Below are 11511 nucleotides of genomic sequence, written 5' to 3' on the forward strand. Positions count from 1 at the left end.
TTCCCCCTATTATGTCATCCCCCTCTCTGGAGGCTCACCCCACCCTGTCAGAGTCCCCTTCCTGCTCTCAGCATCCTGACTCCGCCCCTGCCTCAGTCTATCCCCTGTGTCTGAGCCACCTGTCTTTGAGAACTCTGATTGCTGGATTCTTGGAGATGATCGTCTCATTCAGCCCTGGGACCAAACCATGGATCCAACTGATCTCTCCAGTTAGTAAATTATTCAATATTCTCTAATCTCTCTCTTGCTCAGTTTCTCTGGCATTACACCAAAGGGTTCATTTAGAGTTCCAAATTCGGGCCTGAGGGAGTGGGCTGATTCCTAAAGAAGGGGATCTGGTTTTTCTCACACTATCTGAGTCATTGGGACTGTGGAAAAGGGTAGGAATATTTTAAATAAAGCCAAGGAGTGGCTCATGCTTAGTGACTCCCCTGAAAGGGATTGACACGGTCAGCTTTAGATGAGGAAGGGATCTTGAAAGTCATTTAGTCAACCCAAATATCTTCATTATTGCAGAGGTGAAAACTAAGCAGCTTCTTGTGATTTGTTTTCTATTTTTTCCTAGAAAAGGGGAAAGTAGAAATAAATCAAATAGAAGTTGTACTACAGCTTCCTCTGCAAATCTGGGGAGGACAGCGCTTCATTAAGTGTAAACATTAAAACAGAGCTTTCAAGTTTGCTATTATTAGATGGATCCTCTTCCATTTATTCTTGGAGAAAGATCTTTTCACGGATGGATAAACTGAGGCTTAGAGATTTATTACGTGCTAGCATTAAAATAAAGCTTTCAAGTTTGCTATTATCAGGTTGTGATCCTCCAACAACTCTAGGAGAAAGACATTTTCACAGATGGATAAACTGAGTTTTGCCCACGGTCACCCTTCCTGGGTCTGAGGGTGGACTCGAACTTATAACTGTGCCAATTTCCAGTCCAAAGCCCTACGCGCAGCGCCACCTAGCGCGCTTTGAAGAAACGTGACATGCATCTGGGTAATGGCCCGCGACAGGGTATCTCTGCGCAGGCTCAGAACCTGGCTCTGAGAGGCCCCCTTCCTCCTCCCCCTTCCTCGCCCTCCCTTCAGTCTCCTTCTCCCCAGTCTTCCCCCCCGCCCCGCCTCTGGACTGCAGCACTGCGCAGGCCTGACAGGGAACCTCACCCTTTGCCACGCCCCTTTTCCCTCCCTCATTAAGCTCCCCGGTCTTCCCCAAAACGGAAGCAGAAGTATTCTTGCTCTGCATACGCTTCTCCCTGGTACCCCACCTTAGCCGCAACCGCCGGAAACGGAAGTGGCGACTCGCTGGCCGTTGCGAGCTCTCCGCCTCTATAGTTCTCTGTGACTTGGAGGACTGGCAGAAAAGAGACCGGAAGCGGAAATTGCCCAACGGGAAGAAGTCGTCTCCTCGTAGCTTGGCGGGGGGTTTTTCCGTTATAGCGGCGGCAGCAGGAGCGGCAGCAACAGCAACTGCAACAGCAACTGCAACAGCAACAGCAGCAGCAGCAGCAGCAGCAGCAGGTAAGGAACCAGAGGAGGAAGCTAAGGTCCCGGTGCCCGCGGCCCTCCCCTCCCTCCGCCGCGTGTGTGTGCCCCTGTCAGTGTGAGGGTGCAGCTCCCATCACTTTGGGTGGGATACGCGCGTGAGTGTCAGGTTCTCTAGTGTGACCAGCCCGTCCTCCCGCTCCCCAGCCAGTGTTAGGACGCCGCCTCACCCTCCCCACTTGTGACTTGTCAGTGTTGGGAGCCCCCATCTCCTTTCTGCATTGGTGGATGCGCTTGTCCCCTGCGTGTGAGCCCTCCTTCTGTCTCGCTAGTGCTGGGGTTCTCCAGAGAGGATGGTGTGTCGGTATCCCCTGTAGGGTGATGTCCAGCGGGGGGACCAGGGTGGGTCGGGTCTCCCGTCCCGCCCCAAATCCCAGACAATATCTGGGCGCCCCCATAGTCCCCGTCCTGCTAATGTTGGGATCCCCTCGTGGGTCAGGTCTCCCTCCCTCCCAGCCTCGCCACTAGCGTGTACAGGTGTCCCTCGTGTCCCCACAGACCGTCATCATGGGCAATACAAGCAGCGAGCGGGCTGGCATGGAGCGCCAGGGGGGGCACAAGACCCCCCGCAGGGACAGCACGGGGGGAACCAAGGATGGGGACAGGCCCAAGATCCTGATGGATAGCCCCGAGGATGCGGACCTCTTCCACTCGGAGGATATCAAGGTACCGGCCTGAGGAAGTGTGTGTTACTCCCGAGACCCCAGGAGGGACCGGACAGCTCCCGGATAGTCAAGCTCGCCTGCTCCCTGGGCCACTACTTTGTGTTCTTGGGCTGCCTGCTTTTGCTGTCCCCGTGCTGTTACTTTGTGTGCCTGGGCTGCTACTTCTTGTAATCCTGGGTTGATACTTTGTATCCTTGAGCTGCTACTTTGTGTCCCTGGGCTGCGGCTTTCCTGGTCCCTGCGCTGATACTTTGTATCGTTTGGCTGCCACTTTGTGTCCTTGTCTGTTGCTTTTGCATCCCCTGGACTGCTACTTTGTAATCCTGGGCTGGTACTTTGTGTCCCTGTGCTGGGCTTTTTCCTGGTCCCTGGGCTGATACTTTGTATCCTTGGGCTGTTACTTTGTGTCCCTGTGCTGCGGCTTTCCTGGTCCCTGGGCTGCTAGTTTGTATCCTTTGGCTGCTACTTTGTGTCCTTGTCTGCTGCTTTGCAGCCCCTGGACGGCTACTTTGTAATCCTGGGCTGGTACTTTGTATCCTTGGGCTGCTCTTCTGTAATAGTAGTTTCCCAGCCCAGGCTGCTTCTTGCCAAATGGGGCCCTGTGTTGGCTTTAGGTCTTAGCGATTAGTCTCGCTGTTTAAGGCAAGTGACAGGCTTATCAGACTTAGTACTACTTTTTGAAAACCTTTTTACTCTTAAAAGAAAGAAAGGGCATGGAGGTGTCTTTTTTGTTCGTGGGAGAGAAAAAACAGAGGAGAGGGATTTTGAGGCTACCAAGTAGATTTTGTTGTGTACTTGAAAGCAAGCTCTAAGCAATTTCATTTACAGTCAGCCCTCTTTTTGTACTATATGTATACATTTGTAATATAGATATAACATTTGTATATAAATTGCATATGTGTATACGTATGCCCATTCTGTTTGTTTAGTTCAAAATAAAACTTTTAAAATTTTTTCTATAAAATAGAACCAAGAAAAATGAATTGTTTTGCAAAGAGGCAAGGGTAATCTTTCTTCATATAGTTTTTTTTTCATTCAGAGTTCTGAGCTCCCAGCTTTTTTCAAAGACTAAACAAAGTGCCTCTTTATGCCCTTGTTCAAAGTCATTCCCTGCCAACTCTGCTCTCCTATTTTCCATTGCCGTGACATCTTCAAGGTGATGGTGACATTCTGTGGCTTTGGCAACTGATACTGAACCTAGTATATCTTAAGAAACTAACAGCTCTTATCATACAGTACAAGGGAGCTTGTGGGGAAGTGAGCCGGGGAAGGGAGACAATTTTAGTATGCTGACTTTGACATCTACTGACATTGGACTATCTCTGTGCCCTTCTCATGCCCTAATTATTCTCGACCCATTGGGAAGAGGCTGTGTAGCAACAATGGAAAGAACATTGGTCCTGAAAGAAGATCCAGGTTCTAGGTCCATTTACCAGTGGGATGATAGTAGAAATGTGCTACTAAACTTGAACTTTCTCCTCTATGAATGTTAAAACAAAACCCTATCACCTGCCTCTTAGGAGTTGGAGGATTCCTTCCTCTTCCTTCCCATCTCGGCCTTGTACTTTTCTTGGTTACCGGGCTGGGTAATCGCTTTATTTCCACATTGCCTGGCTTGGAGTCTGCTTATCTTAGTATTAAATCTGTCTTTTTGAATTTGACATTTACATAGCAGGTGAAGGTTTCCAATGTGCCAAATGCCAATAGTCTCACAATAACGCTTTGAGAGAGGAATAAACCAGGTCTATTTCTCCATTTTGCATATTAGGGAACTGGGCTTTAAAAAGTTCATTACTTGTCCGTGGTCAAACACCTGGAAAGCCTTAGGGGCAAGGGTAGAACCGTGGGTCTTCTGGTACCAGATCTCCCTGACCTTTGGCCCCCTGGAACTTGCTAAATTCACTCTAATTCCAGTGGAAGAAAGGGAAAATAAGCCATTTAAAAGCAATGTCTCAATAGCTTCAATATCTAATAGTACTAGAAGTAGAGAGAAAGAGACATGAAAATGTTTTTGATTTTTTTTTAAGTGGAACAAAGTTCTGTGCATTTAATAGTTTAATATTTTCAGTCACCTCCAGCTCTTCATGACTCCATTTTCAGTTTTCTTGACAAAGATGCTGGAGTGGTTTGCCATTTCCTTCTCCAGCTCATTTTACAGGAGAGGAAACTGAGGCAAATGAGTAAAGTAACTTGCCCAGGGTCACCCAGCAGGTAAGTATCTGGGGCAAGATTTGAACTCCGGTTTTCCTGACTGCAAGCCCAGTGCTCTGTATGGTGCCACTTCACTCCCATTGAGTCTTATTGTACTAAACTAATTTAGCAGTTGCTCAATCTAAAGAAGTGTTTCTATTCTTTTTTAAAAATTGTTTTAAGTCTTAATTAGAAGTCAGCAATCTCTATCAAAATAACTGTAAGCCAAAGGTACCTCCTCATTTAGCAAGGATGGATAACTGATTTCTTTGGGAGCACTCTGAGCACATTCCTCCCCTTCCCTCCCCCCCCACCAAAAAATTGGAAATTTCTGCTGTTTCAAACTCTGGCCTGCTGCCAGTCCAATGGAAGAGATGGAAAAGCAGTTGTTGGTTACTTGATTAAAATAGTTTAAAATGGTTGTCTTGGCTTTTTTTTTTTTTTTTTTTAACTTTTATCTACCCTTTGGTGACTCAAAAATTTTCTGAACCTTTTGACTTTAAATTCTTTCTTGGGAATAACCAGAACTTTTTTTTATGAGTTGATGACTTTAGTTATTGATAAATCTGTGTCTCATAAAACTCTCTTAGGATAGTAAATTGGCAATAATTAAACCAGTCTTGGGACTAGACGCTTTCCCCTAAAAAAAAAAAAAATTAGAGAAAACTCTCTTCACTTAATGTTACTGCTTTTGGTAGGGGACTTAGCAAGCTCTAAATTGCTGTGCTTCTAGGCTCCCGAAAAGGAAGAGTTCCTTGCATGGCAGCATGATCTAGAAGTGAATGACAGAGCTCCCACTCAGGCTCGTCCGACTGTGTTTCGCTGGACAGGGGGAGGAAAAGAGGTTTACTTATCTGGATCCTTCAATAACTGGACGAAACTCCCCCTCACAAGAAGGTATTCTAGGCAGTTTTTCTGTTTGAATTGTATGAGAAGTCGATGCACTTATCTTTTTGGATGAAACTCTATAAATGACAGCTTTGGCTAAAGATATGAACAGGAAAATAGCTTGTGGGGCAATTCAGAAAGTCACACCCAGATTTCTGGGGTCCAGCCAACTGTTCTTAGGAATAATCTCTTTGTGTTAGAATAAAACTTCCTGTCCTTAAACAATTATAACGTCTTTCGCTTGGATATTGGAACTTAAACTTTTCAATTAGGACGACTCCTAGAAAAGGGGGAAAGGGTAAAGAGTAGTCATTGGCAAGGATACAAGAAAGCTTTTGTGTGGCTGGACTGACCCAATAGATTCTGACATCAGCTGTGTATTAAAAATGTCTTCCAATGGGAACCACAGGCTCCAGGAGGGCAGCAGAAAATAATGGTGGTCGGCCCAGCCAGACTCACGCCAGAAGAGTTCCCATGTGCTCTTGAGAGAATAGAGTGAAAACAGTCTGTTGGTACAGACTTTTTTCCTAATCTGTTCCCTAATATCGTGCTGCTTCCTCTTCAAACCAAACTGGCCACGAATCCCACCCTGTCCCCTCCACTTGGGACATCTGGCTCTCCAGGGGGAGCACGGTCCCTTGTGTGGCTTTCTTCGGCACTCTGCACCCTCGCTGCATTTAGTGCAGATGTAGAAGACAGATCCTGGAGTCTGGCAGCATCCCCTTTGGGGGAAGGAAGTACAAAACTTAAGGAATCTGATTCCTGGTATCTGTGGGTTAGGAATGGCGTTGGCTGGCTCCCGCAGCTCCCATCTGTGAACGTTGGACTGAATTGTCTTGAGTGTCTAAAATTGCCGTCCCGCTGCAGCGGAGCTTCCTCTCTTTTGGATGGGTAGTTCAGTGAAGCCACGGAAAATATTTTCTTCTTACCAGTGGGGGAACACCAAGGGCCGAGCCAACCCAATCATTTGCTTCCTTTGACATTACAGCCACAACAACTTTGTAGCAATCCTGGATTTGCCAGAAGGAGAACATCAGTACAAGTTCTTTGTGGATGGCCAGTGGACCTACGACCCCTCTGAGGTACGGCTTCCTTCTTCTCTCCTTGAGATCAGTCAGAAAACCAGACCTTTCCCTGTAGGCTGGCACACACCAGGCCCTCGGTCCTCAGCCCCCTGGGCCAAGGCTTCTCCCATTGGCTGAGCCGGGCCACAGTGCCGATTGACGCTGTTTGTGCATTAAGACAACCGTCCGTTTAGCCAGCAGACGAGGGCACACACCAGGATTCCTCGCCCTCTACAGCAGGAGACCTTCCACATTGTGATTTCTCCCCATCTCTCTCTTCCCAGCCAGTAGTGACCAGCCAGCTTGGCACGGTTAACAACGTCATTCAGGTGAAGAAAACTGACTTTGAAGTGTTTGACGCTTTAATGGTGGATTCCCAAAAGTGCTCCGACGTGTCCGGTAGGAACCCCCAGCTCTTTTCTATCCCCTATGTGGAGGGGGGAGCTCGAGGGCGCTGCCATGCAGCGGAGGGCCGTCTGGCTTGTTCTTTGGCCTGACTCCTGGGTCAGTGCCCACGTGCGGGGAACATTGAATGCACCTGGTTTGGTTGATGGTGATTTTGTCTGTGATCTTAGGGTGCAGAGCTGACAAGGGCTTTGGGGCCCATGTCTGGTCTTTAACTAAGGTCCAGGGAAGTGAAATGGCTCCTAGAATCAGGTGAGCATTAAGCTCAAAAAACAAAATTTGCCTCCTTTGCTTGTCACACCAGTGTTACTGCTGATACACTGTCATTTCTCTCCTCTTGTGACGACTCTGAGATGTGCCTAGGAGATTGCTTGCATGGAAACGGCTTGTGGGCAGCATTCTAGATTCTCTTCATAGGTGGCCAATTAACCAAGGAACACAAATAGAATCCATAGTTCAGGCTTAGAGGTGTGTTTGTAATTGAATCTTTACACAAACTGCCTCTCTCCTCCCTGCATGGGGGTTTTAGCCAATTATGGGGATCACTTACTGAGCTAGCTTTTTCCAGCAACCTCTCTCCCTAGGAGGAAGTTTGGGTTGTGTTTAACTCTTATGCATTGGATGAATCATAATCATTAGGATCTGTCATCATGGGCTCCTGTTATTTTTATTGAATTTGAAAATTGCAGTGGTCTCTGGTGAGAGTGTGTGGCTGATTAGTGTGATTTTAAACAGAACTTGGAAGCCTAAAAAATAGCAACTATCCAGGTAGGAAGGCATTTATGACTAAAATAGAAATGGCTGCTTCTGATTTCTGAGTATGCAAATAGCCTCCTGCTTGCTCTGATTTCTGTGGAGTGGTTCCCCTAAATCTGCCCCCTCTACCTAAGAAGCATAATTTAAAAGGCCTTCCCTCCAGTGAGATATTCTCAATATTGATTGCCTTCTGGGAAAATATATACCTTAGCCAGTGTTGAACAAAATAAATCTCACGGGTTCCCAGCTGTCTCTTCTGTTCCGCTCAGCTTTCTCCACTGAATGCCTTTGTTAGCACTGACAGTGGTTAGGCAGGCTCCTGAGGCCGTGAACGCCCTGGGCTTGGTGCTCTCCTAACACGGAGGATGAGGGTTCCGAAGCCAGCCTGACACCCGGTAGTCAGTGGGGCAAAAGTCGCGCTCAGTCGTGCACGACCTCTTGGAGCCGTAAGGGTGGTGGGGAGGAGGCCTCAGCTCCATCCCCCAATGAGGTGCCTTCTCCGGCGGGGGAAGGGAGGGCCTCAGAGGTCACCCAGCCCAGCCCGGGCCGCCTGCCTCACTCTGGAGGGCCAGCAGGTATCCAGATTATACTAGAACAACTAGAACAACATTGAAAACAAGAACAAAAGGCAGCTTTCCATAAAATTTTCTGTAGAAAAAAGTTTTTTTTAACACCCTGGCAGTTCTGGCCACCTTGGTGTGGCACCTCCGGCTTGCGTTTTCCTTCTTTGTTCTGTCCAGTCTCACCAGAGGGTTTCCTGGTGCTCCCTGGAAAGAATCCAGGTCATGATCCGCACGAGTGGTGAAGGGCAGCAGCTACCTGGTCCTGACCGTGCCCCAGTGTTGGGGACCTCGGCGGCCACTTCTGAAACTTGTGCCAATTCCTTAACCAAGGTCTAAAGGGCTTTCTCATGGTCATTCCCTTTTAGTTTGTGACATAGAGACCCAAACCACCCAAAGTAGCCATGGGTTAGATGAGCTTTTCTCATAAATATCAGCTGCTTCTATTAAATGTCTTTTTATGCCGTTCTTCCTGGCAGAGCTGTCGAGTTCGCCGCCAGGACCCTACCATCAGGAGCCCTATACTTGTAAGCCAGAGGAACGTTTCAAAAGCCCCCCCATTCTTCCCCCACACCTGCTCCAGGTCATCCTGAATAAGGACACTGGCATCTCGGTGAGCACAGAACTTAATTCCACTTCTTTTCCTCATCTAATCTTTTCTTGTTTCCATTTTGCAAGGTAACTCCCTTTTTGTGTGTTTGTGTGGAAATGACTTGACCTTTTAGTATTTCGAATAAGTTGTGCCCACGGCCCTGAAACCAGAAGGGTCTTAGTGTCAGGAAAAGCTTTGCCTTTCCTCTGCCCACTCCCCTCACCAAGAAAACAAACTTGTCCCCCAGCTCATCAACACTTAAGGGACCTTGTATATGAAGACAACTCTTCAGGGGGGAAGATGTGGTACCAGTTTAGTGATATAGCTCAGTCTGTCTCATGGAATATGACTGCTCGGACCCGTCCAGGACTACTCTGGGCACTTAGCACGGCATCTTCCAAATAGAGCATCGAGAAGCCAGGGTTTTGTTGACCAGAAATGCCCCTGGTAGGAAGGAGCAGGTTGATTTCTTTGATTTCTCACCTTCCCCTAAAATTCTTCCCTGATGGCCTGAAAATCTGCTTTTGCCCCAGGTGGGAGGCCAGCATTGCCATGCTTTTTCCTTGAAGGAAAGCCGAGAGTGGCCACGGCACGCCCGGGCCAAAAACTCGGTGCTGGTTGTTGTGCCGATAGCTATGAGAGGGCAGAAGCCAGCCCGTGCTGTGTCCTACCCCCGTGACATCTGTGACCCAAAAAACCTATAAGTGCTGGCCTTGCAGCCGACTGCTTTTCTGAATAAGACACTTATGTCATTTAAGAGACCCTTTAAGGGGCAAGGAGGTGGCGCGGTGGAAAGAGCGCCAGCCCTGGATTCAGGAGGACCTGAGTTCAAATCTGGCCTCAGACATTTGACACTTCCTGACTGTGTTGACTGTAGGCAACTCACTTAACCCCGAATGCCTCACAAAAAGGGATCGGGGGATCTTGTAAAGAAGTTTCCAGCTCGCTCTCTCTCTCCCCTTCTCTCTCTCTTTCATCTTTCTCTGTCTGTCTCTCTTTCCCTCTTCTTTCTCTCTTCTCTCCCATTCACCCATTATCTCTCCTCTGCTCTATCCTCCTTCTCTTCCTCTTCCCTCTTTATTCATGAGGAGGAGGAGGAGGAGGAGGAAGCAGGCCTAATGTGACTCTCCCCCTTGCATTCCCAGTGTGACCCCGCTCTACTGCCCGAGCCCAACCACGTCATGCTGAACCACCTGTACGCCCTCTCCATCAAGGACGGCGTGATGGTGCTCAGCGCCACCCACCGCTACAAGAAGAAGTACGTCACCACTTTGCTGTACAAGCCGATATGAAGCCCCCAGGAGGCCGCCGCGCTGGGAGCGACGGCGCAGCACCACCCGACCCATCCACAGCTTCCCGCCCCAGGAACTGCCCCCCAAGGAATCATCCCACACTTTTCTAGGACATTTCCCCCCCACCCTGCTTGAAGATCTTCTGGCAGGGCAGCTCCTGAGGAGCCGGCCCGCTCACCATGGCCACTGACTGACCACAAAACCTGGCATTTCCCTTGAGGGGAGGGCGTAAGGAAGGCACGGAAGACCGACCGCAGCCCGAAGCGTGAGGAAACGTGTGTGCTCCGTTGCAGGCACGCGTCCCCCCAAAGCATCATCAGTAAGCCCCGATCACGGGGGCGGGCTGCTCTGTGTCTCAGGATGGGTGTCCGTGGGCACGACAGGAAGCTCCGGCCCTGGCCCTCACGCACACTGAGTATGCTGTGTTTTTAATCCAAAATTATTGCAGATGGGAATGTATATAGTAGAGATGCAATGACGCAGGCTTCTAAGGCATTTTCTTTTCTTAATCACCAGCATTTGGGTGTGGATCATGGGGCCCCTCAGGGACCCCTGGTGCAACCCTCTGGTCATCTCACAGGGGCCAGGCTGCCTAGAGGGCCAGCCAGTGCCCTGATGGGGTCATTGCTTGTTGTAGGGTGCGGCGACAGGGGACCTGTTTGCCGAGTTATCCCCTTAGCTGAGATTTCAAAACCAAATGATCACGGAAGGCTCCAGCAGGGGCCAGCCATTTAGCAAAGCTTTTGTTTCTGAAGGGAATCTAGACTCTGTGGGGTGGGTGAGCTCACAAGGAAATGCCAGCAGGAATCGGCACCCCCCCACTCTGGGGCCCACTCTGGGGTTAGCAGCCAAGGTCCCCGGGCCGGCCCTTGTTACCTCACTCCAGTGTTGTTCGTTCAGTGCTCCTGAGCCTTCAGGCACTCACACCTCTTGTATCATTGTGGAAACACTGAATCACTGTTACCTTCTCATACCTCCTGAACAGGTTTAAATAAAAGCATTTTGTAAAAAATTATGGCGATATCATTGGGTCCGTGATTGGGATTGAGCACCAGAGAGTTCTGAAGGCTCCTGATGACCGTTATCAGATCATTCCTGTAGGATCAGTGACTTAATCTCGGCATCACAGATAGCCAGAGGGGCCAGAACCTCAGCAGCTCCGCGGGGATCCCCAGCATCTGTGAAGATCTTCACATTCCATGAGCCTCCCTGTTGGCAAGTTCCCCGATTGTTCCTAGTCCTTCCCCTGAGGCCAGACAGGCCAAACTAATCCCCCCTTACACATGATGGCCTTTTATAAGAGCCCGAAGACCTACACTATTCCCACCTGGCTCTTCTCCAGGCTAACCTTTCCCAGAGTTCTTGCTACTGAACCCCATGTGACATGGATTCAAAGCCCTTGGTCATCCTTGCTGCCCTCTGGATGCACTTGAGCTAATAAAGGAATCAAGGAATCAATAAACACTGATTCAGCATCTATGTGCTAAGTACTGAGGATGCAAAAAGACAAAAGCCCGCAAAGAGCTTATAATCTAAGTGGGGATGGGGAAAAATATGGAAA

General features: G+C 48.8%; 1 protein-coding gene across 1 annotated transcript; it reads left to right on the plus strand.

Moving 5' to 3' along the window:
• Positions 1 to 1356: 1356 nt before the first annotated feature.
• On the plus strand, positions 1357 to 10428 carry PRKAB1 (protein kinase AMP-activated non-catalytic subunit beta 1). Its single transcript, XM_003761182.4, has 7 exons — positions 1357 to 1514; positions 2037 to 2204; positions 5127 to 5290; positions 6270 to 6363; positions 6630 to 6744; positions 8546 to 8679; positions 9804 to 10428. Exons 2-7 carry the CDS (start codon positions 2046 to 2048, stop codon positions 9948 to 9950), a joined length of 813 nt encoding a protein of 270 aa, XP_003761230.1. The 5' UTR covers positions 1357 to 1514; positions 2037 to 2045; the 3' UTR covers positions 9951 to 10428.
• The last annotated feature ends 1083 nt before the right edge of the window (positions 10429 to 11511 follow it).

Source organism: Sarcophilus harrisii, chromosome 1, assembly GCF_902635505.1.
Source record: "Sarcophilus harrisii chromosome 1, mSarHar1.11, whole genome shotgun sequence".
In the NCBI taxonomy this organism is placed as follows: Eukaryota; Metazoa; Chordata; class Mammalia; order Dasyuromorphia; family Dasyuridae; genus Sarcophilus; species Sarcophilus harrisii.

Excerpts from the sequence above, each read along its gene's own strand:
- PRKAB1 (XM_003761182.4), top strand. The coding sequence starts at position 2,046 with ATGGGCAATACAAGCAGCGAGCGGGCTGGCATGGAGCGCCAGGGGGGG. Across the intron at positions 5,291-6,269 it reads AAACTCCCCCTCACAAGAAG|CCACAACAACTTTGTAGCAA; the intron begins GTATTCTAGGCA and ends TTGACATTACAG. Across the intron at positions 8,680-9,803 it reads ATAAGGACACTGGCATCTCG|TGTGACCCCGCTCTACTGCC; the intron begins GTGAGCACAGAA and ends TTGCATTCCCAG.